At 39.9% G+C, this 24,379-nt stretch overlaps 1 protein-coding gene across 2 annotated transcripts in view; it reads right to left on the bottom strand.

Annotated features, from left to right (window-relative positions):
* LOC124805118 (katanin-interacting protein-like) overlaps nt 1-24,379 on the bottom strand; it is a 323,814-nt gene that overhangs the window by 36,006 nt on the left and 263,429 nt on the right. For both annotated transcript variants that reach the window (XM_047265570.1, XM_047265571.1), the window contains exon 12: nt 3,309-3,448. In XM_047265570.1, the coding sequence (XP_047121526.1) occupies nt 3,309-3,448 (140 nt within the window). The remainder of the gene's footprint in view (nt 1-3,308; nt 3,449-24,379) is intronic.

Below are 24,379 nucleotides of genomic sequence, written 5' to 3'. Positions count from 1 at the left end.
CTGAGATGCTAGCATGACAATGGGCGATTTCACAACCTCAGAGCTGAATTTGAGGTCGCATGTCTGCATGGCTATGTCCTTCATGGAGTGAGGTGCAGCAAGAACAGTACTGTAAGTGCCAGATGGTAGAATGCAGAGTTTGCAACAAGCCAATAACTTGCAAGCGACTGGGTAAGGAACTTTTTTCTTTACTCGCATCTCCTGGACAGCCCGCTCATCGAGATACGTGGGACAATCTTGAGGGGATGCACCATGGTTGCCATTGCATTTGATACAGCAGGGACATGGGGCTGGACAATCACCCTCACGCACATACCTGCCACAGGTTACACATTTGGCCGAGTGTCAACAAGACATTCGAGTGTGGTTGAAATTGTGACACTGGTGGTAGCACAACGGGTTTGGAATGTATGCTCAGACTGCAAGAACCTCATAACCTGCTCTGAGTGTGGACAGTAGCACCACTCTATCAAAGGTGAGAAAAAGTGTGTCTGTGTGGGCATTAAGGAGACATCTACCTTTTTCATCACCCGATGGACAGCAATGACACCCTGATCAGAGAGGTATGTTCGGCCTCAGTCAGACTGTTGAACAGCCAAGTGTTAATAACACCATGGGAAGAATTAAGAGTTTGATGGGCCTTGACATGAACAGGATAGTCATGGAGAAAAGACACATGAAGCAGTTGTTGTCCCTGAGAACCAGAAGTAGTCTCCAAAAGCAAAGTGCCATTACGTAAATGAGAGCACGATTTCACAGGGCCAGAAAATGCATCAACACCTTTCTGAATAATAAACAGATTTACCATTGCGGAAGACTGACTGTCTTCAGTACGTGAAACCACGAGGTACTGTGGTGCAGCTGGGAGGGTATTTGAATGTGGTGCAGCTGGGAGGGTCTTTGAATCATCAGCCTAATTCTGTTTATGTTTTTTAGACGCTGATTGTGAAGATGATTGGCTCATTGCAAGAAAATCCCCAATGATTGCCAGCGTCTCAGATGATGTGCTCCTTCCAATTGGGGTCCCCCTTCACAAGGGCGCGCAACCACCTTAGGTGATTGCTCACACCTCAGGTCACATCTCCTGAACACCGGACAGAGGGACCAATCGGCAGTTTTAGAAGGTAGCAGCTCAGGCAATCACCCCTCCCTGGGCCTGGCCTTGTAAAGGGACACCATCCTCTAGCATTACTTTTCCTCAAGAGAAGTAATTGATAACAAAAATAATTAGAATTTTTTAAACAGGTTAATATTATCTCAGTTGTTTTTCTAAAAGAATTTCTTATGATTTTGTACATGTCATATATTTCAGGCTATAATCCATAAAAAGAATTACTTTATTTTCGTTGTTATAATAGGTATGTACTAGCTGTGTATGTACAGTTAAAATAAATCTTTTTTTGAAATATTTGAAATTAGGAAATATCTGGCACACTTAAAATTCCTATTATTAATTGTGCAATTTGACAATATTTCTTATGTTTACTTCTGGGTTCATTTATAAAATAATGATATAAATTGGTAGAGATTCATTTGTCAATAAAATTTATAAACTCCTTGGAATATTGTTAGTACCACAGAATGGATTAGTAGTGGGCATGCCTCTGATGTGATCGGACGTGTTTTTATTTTTGGCAATAACAATGTAATTTTCGGTTTTGTTGAAATAGAAATTGTAAAGACAGTGTGACATAGAAAAAAGAGAAAGAATAAAAATTACAGAAACAAAAATTACTGCCCGATCAGTTAGAGATACCCACAGAAATGGCCTGTGGTTTTGGTATGTCATGAAGTCCACCTGTGTGGCCAGTTATTCATATGTTACACACACCATGTTGATGAAATGAAACCAATGAGATTATTCCAGTGTTTTTTCATGTGTCCTTGATATTTCCCTGATACGTTTGAAATTCCCTGATATTCCCTCATTTCCAGAATTTGTGGCAACCCTGACAATGTATGGGGACAGGTGTGTGCGTGTGTGTTCGCATGCATGTTTTTCCTACATGTCTGAAAAAGGAAATGCATTCCAAAAGCTATCCAAGCTCTGTACCTTTGTTTGTGTACCCATCAATGACACAGTGCTTCTGCCTTTCGGTGAGCTGTGCCCTTTATTCCTAAATAATTCGTAATTTTCAATCAGAACCTTCCGTACATTATTATGGTAAAAAATATATTTTTCCTGAGGAGCCTCTTAAGAAATTGGGGGGTGGGGGAGGGGGTGGGGGGGTAATCTTACACTCAGGTACATACGGTATTACAGAAACTGAAGCAAGTTCGTAGGGAGGTTTTGAAAGCACACATATGGGAAACCTCAAACCATGTTTTCCTTTAACTTACATTATTCTTCATTTTAATTACTTTGTACTGATCAATGTTTAGTTTGATCTGTTCTATATAATCATTAAAAAGATATAAAAATTAACAGGTTATTTTTATGTTTCCCGTATCATCAGAATCCACCAGTTAGTCACCCTGACAACGAATGCAGTAAAGACTGTCAAGTTGTTGGTATATTGGTTTTGACTGGTGTTTCACAATGACGCAGCCTAATATTTAAAATGGTATTTTAAATTTTTTTCTTCTTGTTACTCATCTTGCTCCTTATAAAACCTATCGACAAAATTCTAGTGATTTAACATTATTTTTAAATTTGGGTCTGGCTGCTTTCTAATGTCTGTTTCTGTTCCAGGACCTGGTAAATGGTAATCCTTTTCTCTCACAAGTCTGTATCTAATGATTTCAGTAGCAACAGCATGCTAAACTTCAATGTCAGAAGAGAATGTCGGTACCATATTGCGAAAAGTTACACTGTGTGATAAAACTTGCCTTCCAAGGAGATGGTGATAATCTGTTCACTGTCGTTGAGTACTTTAGTGAGAGCAGGGAAGGACATAGCCAGAAACAGACTGTTAGAAACAGACTGCCTGAAGAACATTATAAAGCACTCTCTGATGTGAAGTACAGTAGTTTGCGGGGTATATATGTAGAAGTAGATAGAGAACACTGTGAATGAGAATTCATATACATTTAATTGAGTGAATGGATTAGAGTGAGATAGTGAAAAGGAGGAATCTGATGGCTGTAGAGGCTAGGAGATGTTTACACACAGCTTCATAGGTGCACTTAAAAATCTTGTTAACATTTAAGTACTAAAACTGAAAGGTGTTTACTAAGTTTTTCAATCTGAAGTAAAGTAACAAAGAAATATAGGATTTGGATGAGCATATTACATTAAGAAAGTTCACATTGTTTGATTGATTTGATTTCATCAGCTACTCAGTATGTCTTTGAAGTATAATAATTACCTCATCTGGGAGAATTGGGGCTAGCCACATATGTTGACCATCTAGTGTGTCATTAACACCATCCACGAGTTTTTCTGGTGTTCTCACATCACCTTCAACACCTTCTAATACATTCACACTGTCCGGATGTGCTCCAATGTCTGAAATAACATGATATTTTAATATAGTATTTGCAAAATATACTAATGGATAACATGAATTGCTTAATAAGACCATTGCAACTATACCAAGACAGTCATTCAGAGCAGAAAGAAAACTACTTCAATAAGTAATGACAACATACAAAAATGTTAAGTCACACCACAGAAATGACAATTCACCGCATTAAGGTAGACAGAAAGTTTGAGTTAATATCTTCCCACTTATTATGCAAACAGCACATGATGTCATATAGTTTCATATTTTGGGGAAACTTATCAGTAACTTAAAAATTTTCAGAGTTCAAGAACATGTAAAACGAATTACTTGTGTCATGAATTCAAGAATGTAATCCAGAGGCTTATTCAAACAATAGAAACTCCAGGTAGGAATATCAACAAAGCAGGAAAAGACAGATTGCTGCTTACCATAAGGACATATCAAGTTGCACATAGGCACATTTAAAAGACACTTACAGGGTGACAACTTTTGAACTGTATGATATAAAATTGTCGTAACTTTTGAACGGTTTGCATTAGGATGTTCAAACTGCATGGTTTGCCGCAAGGCATGATGGGAATTAGCATGTGCATGCATGGTTTGGTTTAGCGGCTAAGCCCTCTTTCATTTGGATGGGTTCATCAATAAGCAAAACTGGTGCATTTGGGGGACTTAGAATCCATATTTTGCAATCGAGAAGCCTCTTTACCCTCAACGGGTGACTGTGTGGTGTGCAACGTCCTGTCATGGAATAATCGGTGTGATATTCCTTGATAGCACGATAGCTACCGAATGGTATGTGAAGGTTTTGGAAGATGATTTCATATCTATTATCCAAAGTGACCCTGATTTCGACAAGATGTGGATCATCCAAGATGGAGTTCAACCCTATCGAAGCAGGGGAATATTTGATGTCCTGGAGAAGCACTATGGGGACTGCATTCTGGCTCTAGGGTACCCAGAGGCCACTGGAATGGGCTGCCACATTCTCCAGATGTGAACACATCTGACTCCTTTTTGTGGGGCTATATTAAAAGCAAGACCTACAGTAATAACCCCAAAACCATTGCTGAGCTGAAAACAGCCATTCAGGAGGCCACCGACAGCATTGATGTTCCAACACTTCAGCACGTTATGCAGAATTTCGCTGTTCATCTGCACTACATCACCATCAATGATGGCAGGCATATCGAACATGTCCAAATATCTGTAGTGACATTTACATGTTGAAAGAAATGTGGGCATGCTACAGTTTGTAACTAATGTATGTTTTTTCATATAGTTCAATAACTGTCACCCTGTACATCTAGCTCTCGGCCACAGCCTTCATCAGTAAATGATAGGCACACACCAGCAAGCACAGATCACTCACACACAATTGTTAACTCCAGCATCAGCATTCTGGCCTGAGATGCTGGAGCTGGCAGTTGTGTGTGTGTGTGAGGTGTGCTTGCTTGTGTGTGTGAATGGTGTGTGTCTATCCTTTACTGATGAAGGCTGTGGCCGAAAGCTGTATGTAAGTGTCTTTTAATTGTGCCTGTCTGCAACTTGATGTGTCTTCTTTACTGCAGGTAACAATCTGTCTTTTTCTACACTGTTGAGGCTTAGTCAAGGAACTTGAAATACTATGTAATGCTTCCCATTAACATTATTCCATAATGTAATATGTCATAAATAACATAGCATTTCTTTTTCAAACTGTAAGCTCAGTTCACTAAATCAATAACAGAAATAAAGAGTTTTAGTCCATTGACAAATTTTTTTGTAGACCCAACTGATGTATGTTGTTGTTGTGGTCTTCAGTCCAGAAACTGATGTATATATTATTAATATCAAATAATGGTTATATAAAATCTTCTGTACATCTTCAGTGCAGTAATGCAGACTGTATAAGCAAATGTTCTAAATTATCTTATGCATGTCAGTTTATACACAATTACGTGTTTGTGGTATGTGTGGATAACTTTTAATGAAAATGTTTCAGATTTTTTACGTATTTCACTTCCTCGAGATCCTTTTCTTTTATGATCTGTGGAAGGAATGTTAGCATATTTTTCTCTTGTAGATATGTATTGTATATTTTTGTTTTTATGACATGTACAACATTCTTGATGATTTCCTCACTATGGATCTATGGAAAAATTCTATCTATCAATTAAAGCTGTGAGCTCACTGGCAGAAAGAAAGATCCTGGATGGCAGTTGCTGACAATGCCCTCTTGGTTTGCATAGTTTTTAGGCATTGCATTGGTTACTAGTCAACAAAATTCTCCTTCCAAAGAAATGGAAAACATTATGATTACTGTGACTTACCAGTTGAAGAATCTATGAGCATGTTGGCACCATGAACTGCATTTATGAATTTGATGTTAATATTTGACAAAGTATATATACTCTGGTTGGTGTACAATATAGTTTAGCTATGCCTAGTGCATTCTAACCTGAATGACATGGCGGATGACAGGAATGTTTGCCTGAAAACGGGGCTACAACACAGAAATTTGTTGGAAAGAACAAACATAAATAAATAAAATAAAAACAAAGAGTAGGTGTGGGACATCTATTTCCAATGCAAACTCATACTGCAGCAACTGGACTGAGTTTATCACTCACATAATTTAGGCTGCAAATCCCCATTTCAGTACAATCAGTGTCAGACACCACATGCAGATTCACTAATTAGCTATGTCATAGAGCAGCCTGTGAAGTAGCATCAAGGTACACCTGTATGACAGAACTTTTAAAGATGACATTAATGTGCATATGGTGTATCTGACAGTTAAGGGGTCTTGTTGGCCACACTGGGCTGGACTCAGAGGTGGTCTGCACCACTGTTGCAGTGTTCGCCACGGGGTGGCAGCAGTACTTGAGACACTTAGCTGAGAGACGGCAGATTTCAGACTCCATGACTGGCAGAGGCTGTAGTATAAGAGATACTGCAGTTGTAGGTGGCAGCAAGTAAACTAAGGATTTGGCCTGGTGGTTGGAAATACCCAGCATGCGTGACCATTAGAGAGGTCCTTGATGGGGCTAGACACTGGCAGAAACAAGGGACTGCAATACTTACTAAATATACCCAAGTTCAGTAAAACCCAATGCAATACATCTAGAGAACAAGCAACCATGGACACTCGCACAGAAAAATAAGATGAGTATGTTCGTAAAAATACACCCTCAATCAAAAAAGAAGTTTCTGAGTACTATCAAAGTTTTGCAAAAAAATGAACTTTAAAATTTAACATCTCTTCAAGGAATTGGAGATTTTGATAAGTTATGTCTCAATGGATAGAGTTTGAACAGCTGCATCAGAATGTACTTATAGAATTTTGTACATTTTATATATTTTGAACTATATCCCAGAGTATACATACTGGGGTATAGAAACATCACTTTCAAACAATAAATAATAAACTGATAAAAGTAGCAGCAGCATAGCAAAATTAAGCTAAGGTATCTATGCGTAAGTGTAATTATTTCAATATGTTTGTAATTTTTCAACAGTAAAACATCATACATTAACTATCCTGCTGACGAAACTATAACTATTGTAAAAACTAAGACAGTCAGTGAGAAACTAAAGACAACATCAGAAAGCTGAGAAAATTTTGTTATAGATTGAGATGTTTTATATGTTTATTAGATATATGGGAAATAAATGTATGATAAATTTCATTACAGTCTGAGTGCATAAATAGCTGGTCTCCATCCTGAGTGAGATCCATCGATTTGAAGACTTGGTACACAGCAGATGTGTGTATCGATGAGTGAAGAGTGAATTGCAAACTTAAAAGTGTTTGAAATGTTCCTAAGTACAAATTTGGGGACTTGCAAAAGTCTCAAATGTCAGCAGTGAAAACTTAGAAGTTTTACAAGACAAGTTCATCGACTTGTAATATTTCCAAGAGTTACAGCAGGTAGGACTTGCAGTAACTTCACACAAGTTAGCCACTGGGAAACTTGTAATATTTCCGTGAGTTAGTGAGAGGTTGGACTTAAAATAATTATGGTAATGAGTAATGAGTATAATGGGCGGGGGCACTACGAATGTAGTGCGGGACAATACGTTGAGAATGTGGGTCTCGCGGGAGGCGTGCCAGAGATAAATCCCTGCAGTCGCACTATCCTCTGTGTCCTCGGTGGCGCAGATGGATAGAGCGTCTGCCATGTAAGCAGGAGATCCCGGGTTCGAGTCCCGGTTGGGGCACACATTTTAATCTGTCCCCGTTGACGTATGTCAATGCCTGAATGTAGCTAAGGGTGTTCATTTCATTGTAATTTCATTCTAATGAGCTGCATGGTCACCGATGGTATCTGTTCTTTCGGAAATGTCCGAAAGAACAGATACCATCTTAGTATATACTTAGTATATAATTATGGTAGCTACCGGAGCTACCTAATAGTTATTAACATGATGCACTGTTTGAAAGGTAAATTCACAAAGCATTAGTTAGTTAGTTTCATGTTCTATGGATCATTTGCATGACGAAATGTAATGATGTGGAACAAGTCATTTCACAATCACATCACAAATATGGCTATATACTGAGCATGTATAGGTGTGAATTCTGAAAAGGAAACACAGTTGTTAGTTAGTAATTCCTGTCTACCCTCTTTTACACCTTACAATGGAGTTGTCAAGGAGAAACTTTCAGTTTGTTTTCAAATTGTACTTTTCTGTCTATCAGACATTTTATATCACTGGGTAAGTGATCAAAGGTTTTAGTTGCAGGATTATGCATTCCTTTTTCTGCTGAAGACAATTTCAATGTGAAGTAATGAATGTCATTTTTCTCTTTGGTGATGTAATTATGTGACTCATTGTTCCTTTCGAATTGCAGAACTGTAGTGGGTTATTTACAACCAATTTCATTACGGAAGAAATATACTATGAAGAAGTAGCCAGGATGCCTAATTCCTTAAACAGACGTCTACAAGATGATGGTAAGTGAGTACCACATATTATTTTTACACCACATTTTTCAGCAATGAAGGCTTTCTTTCCTAAAGATGATTTACCCCACAACATTATTCTGTATGACATTACTGAATGAAAATATGCAAAATATGTCACCTTACTGATTCGTTTCTCCTCAAGATTTGCAAATATTCTAAGCACAAATGAGGATGCACTAAGTTGTTTTAGGAGTGCCAAAATATGCATATTCCAGTTTAAATTATCTTCAATATGAACACCTTATTTATTATTCCCTCGCCACGTGTTACACTTGGGACTGGTGTAGTACCTCTAGATGTGCAAAAATGAATATGTTTTGTCTTCTTAAAATTGAAAGTGGCACCATTTGTGAAAAATTAGTCAATGTCTGTTAAGAACATTGCTTACCATTTCTCCTGTTACTGTATGGACTGATTACAATACTAGTGTCATCCACAAGAGAACTAATTCTGCTTGTTGTGTACTAGATGGATGTTCATTAACGTGTATGGGGAATAATGGTGAGACGTTCCCTGATTACATTTGTTGCATTACTAAGTACAAGTTTTTGCATTCTTTTGGTTAAATAAGATAGTCTCCATAGGTAGGTTACATTAACACTCACATTAAACCACAATTTATCTAGAAGAATACTGTGGTTCATACAGTCAAATGCTTTAGGCCATAGAAAATACCAAACAGAGCTATTTTTTTTTTTTTTAATTTAATACTTCTAATATTTGGTGAGTGAATGTGTAAATGGCATTCTCAGCAGGGCACTTCTTCTGAAACCCAAACTGTGATTTAATGAGGATACAGTTGTTGCTCATGTAGGAGGCTATTCTGGAAAACACCACCTTCACAAAAAATGTGGGAAATGACATCAGCAGTGAAACTGGTCAGTAGTTATTAAGAAGTCTCGTATCACCTTCCTGATAAAGGGATTTAACAATGACATATTTTAATCTCTCTGGAAAAATGTCACGAGTAAGTGATGCATTACATATTTCAGATAAGACACGGCTTATTACATGGGAACAAATCTTTAGTACTCTGTTGAAAACTCCATCAAATCCAGATGAGCTTCTATTTTTGAGAGAATAAACAATTTTCTTAATTTCAGAAAGAGAAGTTGGTGATACTTTCACATGACTGCATTTTGATGAGAGATATTTTTCAACATACTGCTGTGATTTTCTCCTGGACTGTTTGTCCCTATATTTGCTACAAGTGCATGCTGAAAAGTAATGCTTCCAAAATTTTTTATGTGAAAACTCTAGAAGATTTTTAAATAAAACAAACATTATTAACATTCTACTTCTTTATTCTTCATGTCTACATATTCATTTTGCAATGTTATTGAGTATCAGAGGCTGTGCAAGAAGTATGGAGCACCACAGAGATACTGCACAGCAAAGCGCTATCACAAGTTGCCAATGAGATACTAAGAAGAAGCCATGCCTCCTGTACTTCCAAGGCTCTCTGCCCTGAAATAGCATAAACAGAGGCCAGGAGGGTAGTCCTGTTCCAGGTCGGATACTGTCCACTTCCAGGAAGTTCCTGTTGGAGTAACATCATTGTGCTGCCTACTCATTGTGACACAGTCCATGTCAACCGTTGGGGAGTAAAGACACTTCCATTTCCTGTGAACTGTGCCTACATGCCAATGCTATCAGAACTGTGTCAACAAGTGTTTACAAACTTGTGTTTTCTAGTGACTGTAGTGAAGCTACAGTACAGCCATTCTGAACTTGTATCAATTTGCCACTCAGTAATCATGGCTCATTTAATATGTTCTGAACCCCAAGTCCATGTGTGCAGTTTCATTGTTACAGTTGAGCCTGGTGAGCAAAGATAAGTTTTGTTGCAATTAATAAAGTATTACTTATTCTGAGTATTCTAATTAACTGTTTTATCACTAGCCACCTTAGTGTCTAAGAAGCTGGAAACAACACATAAAGTGACGACGAGGATGCAGCTCACAATTAGCTCATTGAGGCAAAATGTGTAACACACCCTCTCTTGCAGCAGTGATATTTTTCTGTTTGTGTGTGTTGTTATATTGAGTGTTCATGACATCTCTTCTGGATGTGTCTTTAATGCAAGCTATACAATCGCAGGAACAAAGGATTGAACAGTTACTACAATACTCCACGGAATTGTAGCAGCACCACAGCTGCTGTCCCAGCCTGTTCAATTGGAAACAACAAACAGTTTGTAATTGCCTAAATTCAGAGAGATTCTGGGGCAAACCAAAGATTGGGCTGATTATGTTGCACAAATGATGGTGCATTTCAACACTAATGGTGTAACAGGTAACCAGCATATTTACCATTTTCTCTTCACCACAGGCTCAGCTGTATTCTGGTTGATAGTGAAACTGTTTTCAGATTGCCAACCTCATGAGATCTCCTATGAAGAGTTATTTGACAAACTGCCAAGTCATTTTAAATCACGAGTGCATACAGCAGCTGGTCATTATAAGTTTTACAGATTAAAACTGCAGCCAGGATAGTTCTACAAACAGTGGGTAACAGAACTTCACAGCCTTACCAGACAATACCACTTTCAGTTTCCATGTGGGTTAAGTTAACAGTGACATTGTGATGAGAGATGTGATTGCTCAGACTGTGTCTGATTCCCATATTCGTGCTGCCATACTATAGCATCAAGACCCTGACCTCAGCACAGTATTGCCAATTATTGAGTCACAGGGCATGGTCAATGTACCTAAGCATGATTTTCAAGCACCTGTAATACATGCTGTCGAGAGTACGACTGTTCAGAGGCCAACCTGCACCCCCCCCCCCTCCCCCCTTCTGCTCAGGTCAGATCAGATATCACCCAACGTCTAAGTCATGTGCAAACCAGTCGCACTGTCAGGTCCCAGTGCAGCCTGCACACTTGTGAAAGTCCTGCTCATGTTGATTTCAAACACATGATAGGGCACAGTGCCCATGCTGCAAAGCCAAGTGGCAAACAAAGTCATGTGCAGTTGATATGTTTAAGTATAGATGTTGTTAGGCAGCTTTCACATTCCATGTCAGACAATGATTCTAATGTCTAATGAGGTGTATATTGTGTCTGTTGCACAACAGTCTGCTGCTCCTGTTGTCAGATTGTCAGGACACAAACTCTGAACTTATCAATCGGTAATCCAATAATTTATGTGTTCAGTTGCGTGCGTTCAACATGTGTGTTAATTTACAGTTAGATACTGGTGCTACTATTATGCTGCTCAACCACACTACATATGAATAGTTATGTACTCCACAGCTTCACCAACCACATAACCTGTTGTCAGCATACAGTGGACAATCTATTCCTGTGCTTGGGGTGTGCAGATTACCAGCTACATTCCATGGTACTACTAAAACAGTGTTATATCAGATGTGGTGGTCTCGCAAGTCTACTCACATTTTTGGCATAGATTGCTTTGATGTTTTCAAATTGTAAATTCAGAGGAAGGTGTTATAAATTAATTCATCTGGGTTTATGGCCAATATTAATACATTATGTGACTAAAACAGTTCTCTGTTCCATGGTAGTTTAGACAAAGCACACGGTTTCGAGGCCCATGTGACAATGAAAGACAATGCGCAGCCCAAGTTTTTTAATGCGTATCCTATTCCTCATGCATTACAGGAGCGGGATGCTGCAGACTTGCAGGACAGTGCAACAAACCAGTGTCGGCCAGCAAATCAGCATCACCCCTGGTAGTCCTTACTAAACTAATGGGTGGGCGGAGTCCCTGAGCAGACTTTAAATCAACCATCAACCCACAAACTTTTGTTGATTCTTTTCCATTGTCCCATCCTGATGATCTGATGGGCAAATTAGGTCATGGTCATTTCTTTTCAAAAACTGATCTCCAGAAACCCTACCTGCAACTGCTTTTAGATGAAGAATAAGAGAAGATTTCTGTGATCATCACACACAAGGGATTAATCCAGTTTCAGCAGTTACCATTTGGTAATACTTCCACACCAGCTATTTTCAAGAAGTTACCTTGAACAACTGACCTTGTAAGTAAACTATGGTTCCAACTATTTAGATGATATCAACAACGTAGGAGAAGACATATTTGTGCTTACCATAAAGTAGACACGTTAAGTTGCAAACAGGCACATTAAAAGACACTTAAACAAGCATTTGGCCACAGCCTTCATCAGTCAAAGAAAGACAAACTCCATCCATAAACACAAGCAAGTAAACCTCATGCACACAAAACTGCCTACTCCAGCATCTCGGGGTGGAATCTTCTTTACACAAAGAAGCCATCTGTCTTTTCCTACACTGCAGATATTACTCCCTGGAGTTTCCAATGTTTTATTTAGATAATATAGTTATCTCTGGTCATATGCCACCAGAACAGTTACAAAATTTTGAGGCACTGTTTCAAGTGTTGACCAAAGTGGGAACTGACATGCAACCATTCAATGTGTTCCTTCTTTCTCAATGAAATTGAGTATCTTTGCCATGTGATTAATTCTTACATGGCATTCATCCATCACAGTTGCACTTACTGACCATTTGTAACTTGCCTGTGCCAACAAATGTATCACAATTGCAAGCTGTGCTAACCTATTACATCCATTTTATTCCCAATGCTGCTCAGATTGCAGAGACTCTACACTGGTTGTGCCATGAGAGCATTCCATTCTTACGGTTGGCCAAATGTCAGAGCACTTTCCAGTGGCTGAAAGATGCACTACTAAGTGATAGGTGTTAAGTCCTCTTAAACTCCAGCAAGCCTTTCATTCTTGCAGCAGATGCCTCTTCTTATGGCACTGGTGTGGTGTTGGGTTTCAATGACAGGCCATTGTGTTTGTGTTAAGACACTGACCTAGGCCCAATGCAGCTACAGATAACTTGAAAATGATGTATTGAATATTATTTATGGTGTCACTCATTTCTACCAATACCTATACGGTTGCTGCTATTCTCTAGTTATGAGACCACAGACCACTGACGGCTCTGTTTAGGTCCTTCCAGCCTGTTCCAGCATGTACAGCACAGAAGTTACAATGGTGAGTGCTTCTCTTGTCCAATTACCAGTACGAATTGTCACATCAACCCACTACCAAACACTCCACCACTAACCTCCTGTCAGGACACCTTATTGGCTCTGATGCTCTGTTTCATTCCTCTCATCACACTGATTCAGAAGAAATCCAGCTTTTTGAAGATTTTCTGGTCACCTTCCACCGTGTGGCACATGAAATGACATTGGACCCTGTGCTGTAGATGGTGCTCAAGTTTGTTCGTCATGGGTGGCTGTGGAGCCTGAAAGGAGACCAGCCACCCAGTTGCTTGTAACAACTTCGCTCATCAGCGTGCCATCTCTGTACAGATGAGTGTCCTCCTGATTCACACTGAAAATGGCAATGTAAAAGTCATGGTCCCTCACTCCCTCCAGTGGGAAGTTCTTTGGCTGTTGCACCAAGGACATTGGGGTATTGTCCACACGAATCAGTTGGCAAGGTGCCGCTGTACATGGCCAGAAATGTGTGCACAAATAGAGGCCATGACTTCGCAGTGTGCAATGTGTGCAAAGTATCAGTCAGCTACTCTAAAGGGGTACTTTGACTGGTAACATCCTGATGGACCTTGGCAATGCCTGCACACAGAGTTTGCTGGGCCATACTGGAACATACGCTGACTAGTGGTTGTCGATGCATACAGCAAGTTTCCCTGTGTTGTTCCAATGAAGTCTACCACATCAGTCAGAACAGTATCAGCTCTTATGTTGATGTTCTGCTATGAAGGCTTACCTGAGGTGATAAGTGTTGGATAATGGGCCGTAGTTCATGTCTTGTAAGTTTGAACAGTTCTGTGCAGACAATGGTATTCAGCATGTCCTTACAGCTGCCCGCTTTCTGTTCACAGATCCAACACACAGCCAGGGCACACAGCAGCCACCACAGACATTGCCTCCTGCAGCACTGTCAAAACGGCAGCAGGAGATGCCCATAGAAGTTGACCTGGTGCTGCCACCAGCTTTGCAAACGTGCTGGGAGCCCATAACACAACCAGCAACAGGATCATGCCCAACTGCTTGGCCAGATGCCCAGAGAACCCAGCCTTCATCTCCTCAGGCCCGCCTGATGGATTTTCTGTCTCTGCCGCCCAAGTGCAGCCTGTGGTTGGCTTCAATGTCAGTGTTTACAACCAAGTGTTGGGTAGATACCGGGTTGTGGGTTGGTGCTCGTTGCCAACCGAAGTTTTGGCACTTACCTCCACAACTGCGTTGGTCGTTCGTCCTCCCCCCACACCATCGTGTCGTGGGGCACTGTCGAGCGTCAAGAACAGTGCAACAAGTATTAACCAACGCAGAGATACTGCACAGCAATGTGATATCATGAGGTGCAAATGTGATGCTAAGAAGAAGCCATGCCTCCCATAGTTCTGAGGCGGCACCACTGCGCCTCTAACCTGAAGTACCATCACTAGAGGCCAGAAGAGCAGTTCTGTTTAAGGTCAGGACTGTATGGAAGATGATCGATGACAGTGAACCCAAGATCTTAGATTGTTGCAGCATTCATGTGTGGTCTGACATTGTCATGCTGAAGGGTGCTCCATGAGTGGAAGAACTCTTCAAATTCGAAACTCAATTACAGCAAGCTATCTCTTACACGCCAACATAGTTACATTATACACCACCATGTTACATACTATAATTCAGAGCCCTCTAGCAGCAGAGGGTTGCAAATACGTAAAGATGAAGAATAAAGATGCAGAATGTTAAAAAGCTTTTGAGTTTTCACATAAAAAATTTGGAAGCATTAGCTTTCAGCATGGCCTCATACTAAATGCTTAATAAATGCATTTGCTGCTTGTGACTCATCATTTATAGCCCTTCCATTTAATTCATCAGTAATGTTATACTGGTCTGTTTCTCATTTCACTACATTCCATACAGCTCTAAGTCTGTTGTCGGAATTACTAGTTCCCAGCACAATGTGCATGTTCCTTTACTCATTAATAATTTTTCTTAGTAATTTTGAGTAGTTTTTGCAGTGTGAAGCTACTGCAAGAGCTTCACTTGTTCTTGCAACAGATACAATTCCCTTTTCCCTTTGCAAGATACTTTACTCCCTCTAATGATCCATGGTTTTTCAAATGGCTGTTTGATGTCCTTTATGATTAGCATAAGCAGAAAGCTATTTTCGAATATTTTACAGTCTATTACTGTATTAGTTCAATAACTAAAAAGCCCATGCCAGACAGAGAAATCCATCACAATTCATTTGAGTGCCTCGGAACATTCAGCTACTGAAATGGTACAATGTCAATATTATATTGGTTCAAAAAATCATAAGAAACGTGCAAAAGTGGAAAATCCACAATGGAATTACAAGCCTAAGTGCCCAGAGACAACAGTGGCATATGCATGTGAATTATGCATGTATGACTGTGTGTTTGTTACCTCTTCTGAGTTGGGCTTCAGTGCTCAGTGACAGCAGTGACCATGTGTGTGGGAGTTGTGTGTTTATTTTATTCTCCTTTTCTCTACTTCTGATGAAGGAATTAGTCTGGTACTTTATGCAACATTCAACTTTTAAATGTGTTTGTCTACTGCTGAGTGTCGCCTCTTTGAGGTGAGTAGCAACCTATTTTAAACCATACAAAATTCCATTGAGTATAACTTTAATCAGCACTCAGTGTCTTACCTAGTTGGTATCAGTACTGCAGTGGCTTTAATCACATTTGAAACATCATGGACTCACCAAACCATCACTATCCCAAGCTGACCATTATCTGATACCATATAACAATCAACGGCATATTTACTGCTGAAGCAAAATATAAACAATTGATTCAAGAATTTCTTGATGCATAATGTCTCAAACCACAGTAACAAATATTTTTGAGCTCAATACATTTACAAATTTTGATTTTACAATACAGAATGCAGCAAGTTTAATAAAGCAAGATGTTCATTCAACATTCTAAAAAAGTGTGTTACGAATTTTAGTTTCTTTTGGCACCAGGATATATTAGATGTGCTATGAATTGCATGGTGGATATCACTGTAAAAGCCTGCAGCTATGTCCAAATTCTTTAGTGCACAATTGATTGCAATTGCAGTAATCCAGTCAGTTAACGTATTTGATCATCCACAAAGTTTGGAGTCCATTATGTCAAGTAATTGGGCAACATCTGTCTTAGTAATAAAGGAATTGAGTGGATCACTAATATTATGTGTATGTTTTAAATTGACTGTTAATGACCAATCAATCATACATTCATATCCAGTTCCCAGACCAGGAGAGTTACTGTCAAAATTAACTGGAGGGAAGGTGGCATTTCTCAAATACAGATTTATCAGATGCCTACCTGTAGCTGCCATTGAATAAAGAATGACAAATTTTACATAATGATGTTGTACAAATATCTATGGCTTCCATTTGGTGTTGCAAGTGCAATACCATATTTACAGTGTTAGAGAGACAAACTCACAGCATCACTGCCATGTCACACAAATTGCCTTGATGACATCATAGTGACGGGTAACAGAAAAGTCGAGCACCTGAAGACTTCACATGTAGTATTTTGTTGCTTACGAGACAAAGGTTTACAGTGTAATCTAAACAAACGCAGGTTTTTTGAAGAGAAAGTGAAGTACCTGTGAAGGGGGCATCATGCCTACAACCTAGCCGCTGTTGGTGAACTGCCACACCTCAACAATTAAACAAAACTGCAAGCTTTCTTTGGGAATGTCAATTGTCAGGTGAAATTTATTGTGCAAGCATCTGATCTTACGCATCCTCTCATCAAATTTGTCACATTCACATGATGTGAGGCAATTCAAGCAGACATTTCAAATGCTAAAATGCAAGCTCTGATCAGCACTCTGTGTGCCTAGAAGTACTCCTGAAAGAACATTTGTGATAGAAGATACACTCCAATATGGCCTCAGTGCACTACTTGCTCTTCAGAATCCAGATGGGTCACAGCAACCCTTTTATTTTGCTTCAAAGATGATAATACTAAAGAAAAATAAAGAAATTCCTTTATCAAACAATGGAAATGGCAGGTCGGATTATAAACAATGTAGGAAACGACAGATTGCTACTTGCTGTAAAGAGGACATGTTAAGTTGAAGACAGACACAATTACAAAACACTTACATAAAGCTTTCGGCCACAGCCTTCTTCAGTAAAACAGAGACACACACACCATTCACATACACAAGCAAGCACTCCTCATGCACATATGACTGACAACTCCAGTATCTCTGTCACAGGTTTATCCTAACCCATCAGGGGCTGGGCCACCTGGGAAAGCAGCCATGTCATTTACCAGCACTACTGCAATCATTGCACTGCTTTTTACATTGGTATGACTACCAACCAGATGTCCACCAGGATGAAAGGCCACTGCCAAACTGTGACTAAGAGCCAAGTAGACCACCCTGTGGCACAACATGTAGCTGAACATAACTCACTTGACTTAATGGCTGCTTCACTACCTGAGCCATCTGGATCTACATCTACATCTACATCCGTACTCTGCAAGCCACCCGAACTGTGCAGATGAGAGTTGTCTTTATAACACATTCTCCACTCGCATAATTATCCTGACCTTAGCCTACAGTAACTACTTTCCCCACACCCTCCACCCAACAGTTTCCACCCGCTCTGTCCTATTATCTCCACCCCATTCTCATCTCCCACCCTGTTTATTTAATTTGCTGCCCTCTGCAAACACATCCACCCGTCTTTCCCTGCTCCTGTCCTTTTTCACTCAATTTTTCTCCACCTCCGTGCCCTACAACATCCTGACACTGTGCCTGTTGGCATTCTAGTCTCTGCACACTCGACCAGACAGCATTCATCTCTCTCCCCACCCATAACCGCTATCCCTTACCCTTCCCCGCACCCACCAGGTTGCTGTTTGCGTCCCTTGTGATAGTTGCATTCCAGCCTGAGATGCTAGAAATGTCGGTCATGTGTGGATGAGGTGTGTTCGCTTGTGTGTATGAATGGTGTGTGTCTCTCTTTTACTGATGAAAGCTGTGGCCAAAAGCTTTATTAAGTTTCTTTTATTGTGTCTGTCTGCAAAGAAATTCCATATATACACATAAAGTACAAAATTCTATCTAGCCACCAATGACAAATTATCCCTTGCACTAGTTGGTTCCAGGATAAATAACCCAGTAAAGACAACTCAAAGATTACTGAGCTGCAGTGTAGCTATCGGCAGAGCCAGCCAGTCTGGATAGGCTTCAGCAGAAGGGCCTGTTGAAGAATGTGCCACAACCTATGGAGGGTACGACTGATTTTTCACCAAGGAACTCTAACAGCAGTGGTTGGGTAGGGGAACTGCAAACCCCAATTTCTCGAGCTGGGGGCTAAACAGCACCACAAAACCTCTTCTACTGTAAGCTCTGGGCATACTTCAGGGAACATCATCAGGCAAGGCAGAGGAACACTGTGTGTTGCAGAGAATTAAGGGTCTTGGCTTTATTGGCTGTATTGTGAGGAAGGTACACACTTCTATTTAGAAATCCTCAACCTCAAGGTGTGTCACATACTGATTGGGTGGATAGTTGTTAAGATAAAACAGTCGCTACAGGGTAACTGGTATCCACATGGAGGAAAAAGAGAGCTAGGTTTTGTCTAATGTCCTCCTGACCTCTCAGGTAAATCACTGCTGCCAAGAGACAAGGGCAAGACCAATGGCTCCCACAGGGACTTCTGTACTGCAGTGGAACTTAAATGGATTCTTATCACATATGGAAGAATTGCAGTTCTCTGTCCACAGTAAAATACTGTAATTGCTTACAAGAAACTAATTTTAAAGCCAGTAACAAATCTGTGTTAAGGGGCTCCCATCCCTACAGAAAGGGTGATGTAAGTGGAAAGAGGGATAAGGGTGAGGTGGCTATTTTTGTCAAAGACAGACATCACTCCTTTCCAGTCCCTCTTCCCCTGACATACAAGCAGCTGCAGTGAAATCCTCACAAGTGCTAAGATCACAGTGGGTTCTTTATACCTTCCACCACACAATCTTCTAGTTGAAGATGCGCTAACAGAGCTTTCCCATGTATTCCTTCAACTGTTACTTCTAATGGATGTCTTCAATGGGCACAATGTACTGTAGGACTCAGCCAACAAGTGCACCAGAGGTCGACTCATTGAGCACCTCCTCCATTTAGAGGTATGCGTCTTTTGAACTCCAGTCAGATCTGACACATCTTTCTACAGCTACTGGGTCACTTACAGCAATAGATTTTTGCTTTTATTCTCCAGCTATTGCACACACTGTTCACTGGGATGTGCTTACAGAGTTCTCTTCCGGAGTGTATCCACCTGATGAATAAGAGAGTGATCAACTTGATACCACAAAGGCAGATGCTTCAAAGAACAAATTTAACTGGATACAATCAGAATGACATCTTTGAACAACAGGAAAGTGCCCAGGAGAAGGTGGACCACATTACTTGTGTGATCCACTGAACTGCTGCTAAATCCATTCCAGAGTCTAGCAACCATCTCAGTTGATGACCTGTTCTTTAGTGGAATGAAGAATGCCACTTGGCAGTGAGAGCCAAGGAGTAGTTTAGTGGAAAATCTTAATAACTTCAGTATTGTGGGAGCACAAGCGCAGCGAATGAAAAGAAAAAGGGTTTCTTGGAAGACATTCATGACTTCCATTAATTGGTCCATTTCCACTACACAAGTTTGGTAATCAATAAGGGCGATTTTGGGCAATGGCTTTATTGAGGAATGGGGTCTTAGTGGACACACTTAGACACAAGGCTTAAGTTTTAACTGAACTCTTTTTTAACATCACTGCATCATCAGGAAAAACTCCTGAGTTCAGGCATTCCACAGAACTGTAGAAATCAGAAGGCTCAACTTCTTCTCATGTAATGAGGTAACCAAGAATCATCCATTCTCCATGGTTGAATTGGAATCAGTTCTGTCAAAAGCCAGAGATGCTGCTCCAGAACAGATAAGATCGATTATTTTATGCTTCATGATTTGTGCTCTGGAGCCAAAGACAAATTCCTATCTTGTTTCAGTCATATCTGGTGTGATGGACAATACTCCACCACTTGGAAGGCAACAATATTAATTCCCTTGTGGAAACCAGACAAGAATCATACCAGCCCTAACAATTATCGGACTGTAGTTCATACCATCTGTATGGGTAAAACTCTTGAGCACACCTGGCTCATCAAATCCCATGATAACTCACATCGCTCCCAGTGCTGTTTCAGGCATTATTATCCTAACCTTCATAACTTAGTTCTACTGGAGTTGGCAACGTAAGAGTCTGTCTTATACTGAAACCTTGTAGTTGGTATGTTTTTTGACCTACAAAAAGTATACAACGCTTGGAGAAACAACATCCTTTGCCAACTTCATAAATGGGGACTGCATGCATGTGTGCCACTTCTTATTCCGTCCTTCCACGGAGGTAGATGCTTCCACTATTCTGTTGAAGATGGCTTGTCTGATCACTTTGTTCAGGAAAATGGGGTCCCCCCCTGTCAGTGTACACAGTGTCACACTGTTTGAAACACCTATCAATAGCATCTTCTCTGCAGTCAGAAGCCTTGTTAAAAGTTCTTTGTTTGTTAATGACTTCTCAATCTTCTAGTGTTTGTCTAATCTTACAATCACAAGGCTGACTATCAGGAGGCAGGAAACTTGGGCCAATAAAGCTGGTTTTAGGTTTTCACCAAAGAAAACTACTTGTGTCAATTTTAACTGTACACATCAAAATTTTAACCCACCAGAGCTCACAATAGTGGGCAATATTTAAATCTTAGGGAGAATGAGCACTTTTTTGGGCCTATTATCTGACCTGAAATTAACCTTGTAACTGCATCTAAAAGACATGCAAACAAAGGGCTTCAAATCATTGAATATTTCTAAATGCCTCAGTCAAAATGCTTGGCAAGGTGACACATTACGTCTCTTACAGTTTTATAGGGCATTTGTCAGATTATAATTACATTACAGCAGTGTGGTTTATGGATTAGTATGTGCCTCCTGCCTCAAGGTGTTAGATGCTGTCCACAAGATGGGCTTTTGGATATCAACTTGAGCCTATTGGACAGACCCTGTTCAGAGTCTGCACTCAGAGATTGGTGAACCACCACTCAGTGTCTTGTTCTGGCTCAACAGGCCCTGAAAACCTTAGCACTGTCCTGATCACTGGCTTTAATGCAGTGGTCCATCCCAACACTGAGCAGCTGCTCAAGAATTGGCCCCATTTGGGAAGTAAGTGTTACTGACTCTCTTACAGATCTGGATGTATCGGACCTCTGAATACACAGTTTCTCATCTGTTCTGACCAGCTTAGTGTACTACAAGCAGTACATCAAACATATCCAGTAGATGAGATGATTCTGATCATGATACCTTACAGCAGATCCAACAATAAGACAAGGATGTGGTCTTTTGCTGGACATCAGGACGCTTTAGGATATAGGGAAATGACACAGCAATCAAAGCAGCCAAAGGATAATGTAAGGATGATGTTGTACTTTGATGTGCTGTCCCATTGCATTCTGCCATCTCATTGTCTGGCAGAAGAATCATATGCTAAGGGGAAATTGAATGGCTGGAAGTGGCAAACAACAAACTGTGGTCAATCAAATCAACCACACAGGCATGCCAGACTACATGCCAATCAAACAAATGGATGGAAGCACTGCTTCAAAGCCTGTGAATAGGACACTATCCATTAACAAATGGTTTCTTCCTCCAGTGGGAAGTCCACCTCTCTATGCAGTTTGCAGTGTACTGACATAAGGACAACCCTCAGTTTGTTTGGAGACTCCACACGATATTACTGAATGAAAATATGCAAAATATGTCAACTTATTGATCTGCCTCTCCCCAAGATTTTCAATGATTCTACTAAGTGCAACTGTGGCTGAAGTAAGTTGTTTTAGGAGTTCCCAAACGTGCTTTTTCCAATTTAAATTCTCATCAGTGTGGACACCTAAGAATTTTGAAGTTTTCACCTTACTCATATTTCCTCGCCATGAACTATACTTGTCACTGGCGTAGTACCCCTAAAGTGCAGAACTGAATATGTTGTGTTGTTTACCATTTCTTCCATTTTTGTATGTGCACTTGGACTGGTTATGCAACACTAATTGTTTACACACACGAGGCACGACATTGGACCTAAGACTGAGCCTTGGGGAACCATATATGTGATTCCCCCCCCCCCCCCCCCCCCCCCGTCAGATTTACGTCCCCAGACTATACGGGTTGAATTACTATGTAGAAGTTCCTGCATTATTTTGGTTAGGTATGAAATTATCCATTTATTGGCTATACCCGCAATCCCATAAAACTTCAATTTATCTAGGCGGATATTGTGACGCACACAGTCAAATGCCTTACATAAGTCGCAGAAAATACCAACTGGTCTTATTTTATTATTTAACGGTTATAAAATCTGTTGAATAAAAATGTAAATGGCATTCTCAGTACAGTAACTCTTCTGAAACCCATGCTGTGAGTTTCTGAGGATGTTATTGTTGGTAAGATGAGGCACTATTCAACAATACACAACCTTCTCAAAAATTTTGGAAAATGATGTCAGCACTGAAGTAGGACACTAGTTATTGACACATCTCTTGTTACCTTTCTTAAAGAGAGATTTGTCTTTGCATATTTCATTGTCTCTGGAAAAATGCTTTGGGTTTACGTATATTGTATAAGACCAAGCTTATTATAAAGGACCAGATCTTTAGTTCTCTACTGGAAACACCATCGAAGCCAGATGAGCTTTTATTTTTGCGAGAATATGTAATTTTCTTAATTTAAGAAGGAGAAGTTGGTGGTACATTCATATGATTAAAATTTATGAGAGTCACTCTTTCAAAATACTGCTGTGATTTTTCTATTGAATTGTTTGTTCCTATGCTTTCTACTCTACTTAATAACTCATCATTTATAGCCATTCTACACAGTTCAATTGTTGTGTTATCCTGTTCTGTGGCTGGTTGATCTGTCTCTTGTTTCACTACGTTCCATATCGCCTTAAGTCTGTTGTCAGATTTACTGATTTCTGACATTATGTGCATGTTCCTTGATTTTTTAATAATTTTTCTTAGTAATTTTGACTAGTTTTTGTAGTGTACAACTACAGCACAATCTCTACTTGTCCTAGCCAAAGGAGACACTTCCCTTTTCCTCTCACAAGATACTTTAATCCCTCTTGTGGTTTTATGTGGCTGTTAAGTGTGATCAGCTTATTCGGCAAGCTATTTTCAAATAATGATATGAATGTATCATCAAACAGATAATAGTTTATTTTAACATTTGGTTCCTTATAAATTTCATCCCAGGTCATCTCCCATTTGACTAAAAACACCTAAGAACTGGCACTAATTCTCTTTCTTAGCAATTACAGGACAATGTCTATAAAGGAGCATGGATGGTGTACTACATGGCCATCAGTTCTTGCATCCTGAGGTGAAGACGTCACGAGGTTCACACACACTGAGCTTCTGACCTCATGCCTAATATGGGCATGCAGCTTTGAGCAGAAGATGCCATGGATACATGCCACGATCACACACTCTTTTCCATGTTAAATGACAATATATATTGCCTCTAAACTGTAAACCTTATCAATCCTTTGAAAGGTTATGGTTTTATACACTGGCATAGAACTTCCTGTCATTTAAAAGAGAGGGAGGGAGGGAGAGAGAGCACATTTTGGTAAGACCTTCAAAATGTGCAGCAACACATACGCTGCATATTTTCGCATAACGATACCCCATATATTTTCATGTTATTAAGATACCCCGTATATTTTCATATTATTAAAGCATAAATTTGAATTTCACAAAACACAGCATGTTGGTTTATGAAGCATTGAAATTGAGATTACAATGCGCTTTTGCAAGCCAATCGTAGCTCTTGCCAAGTGATCTTGCTAGCCAACGACACAAGATGTTCAGAGCATAGGACACGTAATGTAGTCAGCCAATAGCAACACTACTGTTAAGTAGCGCA

The sequence above is a fragment of the Schistocerca piceifrons genome, chromosome 7, assembly GCF_021461385.2.
Source record: "Schistocerca piceifrons isolate TAMUIC-IGC-003096 chromosome 7, iqSchPice1.1, whole genome shotgun sequence".
Classification (NCBI taxonomy): Eukaryota; Metazoa; Arthropoda; class Insecta; order Orthoptera; family Acrididae; genus Schistocerca; species Schistocerca piceifrons.
The sequence above is the reverse complement of the archived record's forward strand: the minus strand, read 5'-3'. Positions and strand labels throughout refer to the sequence as shown.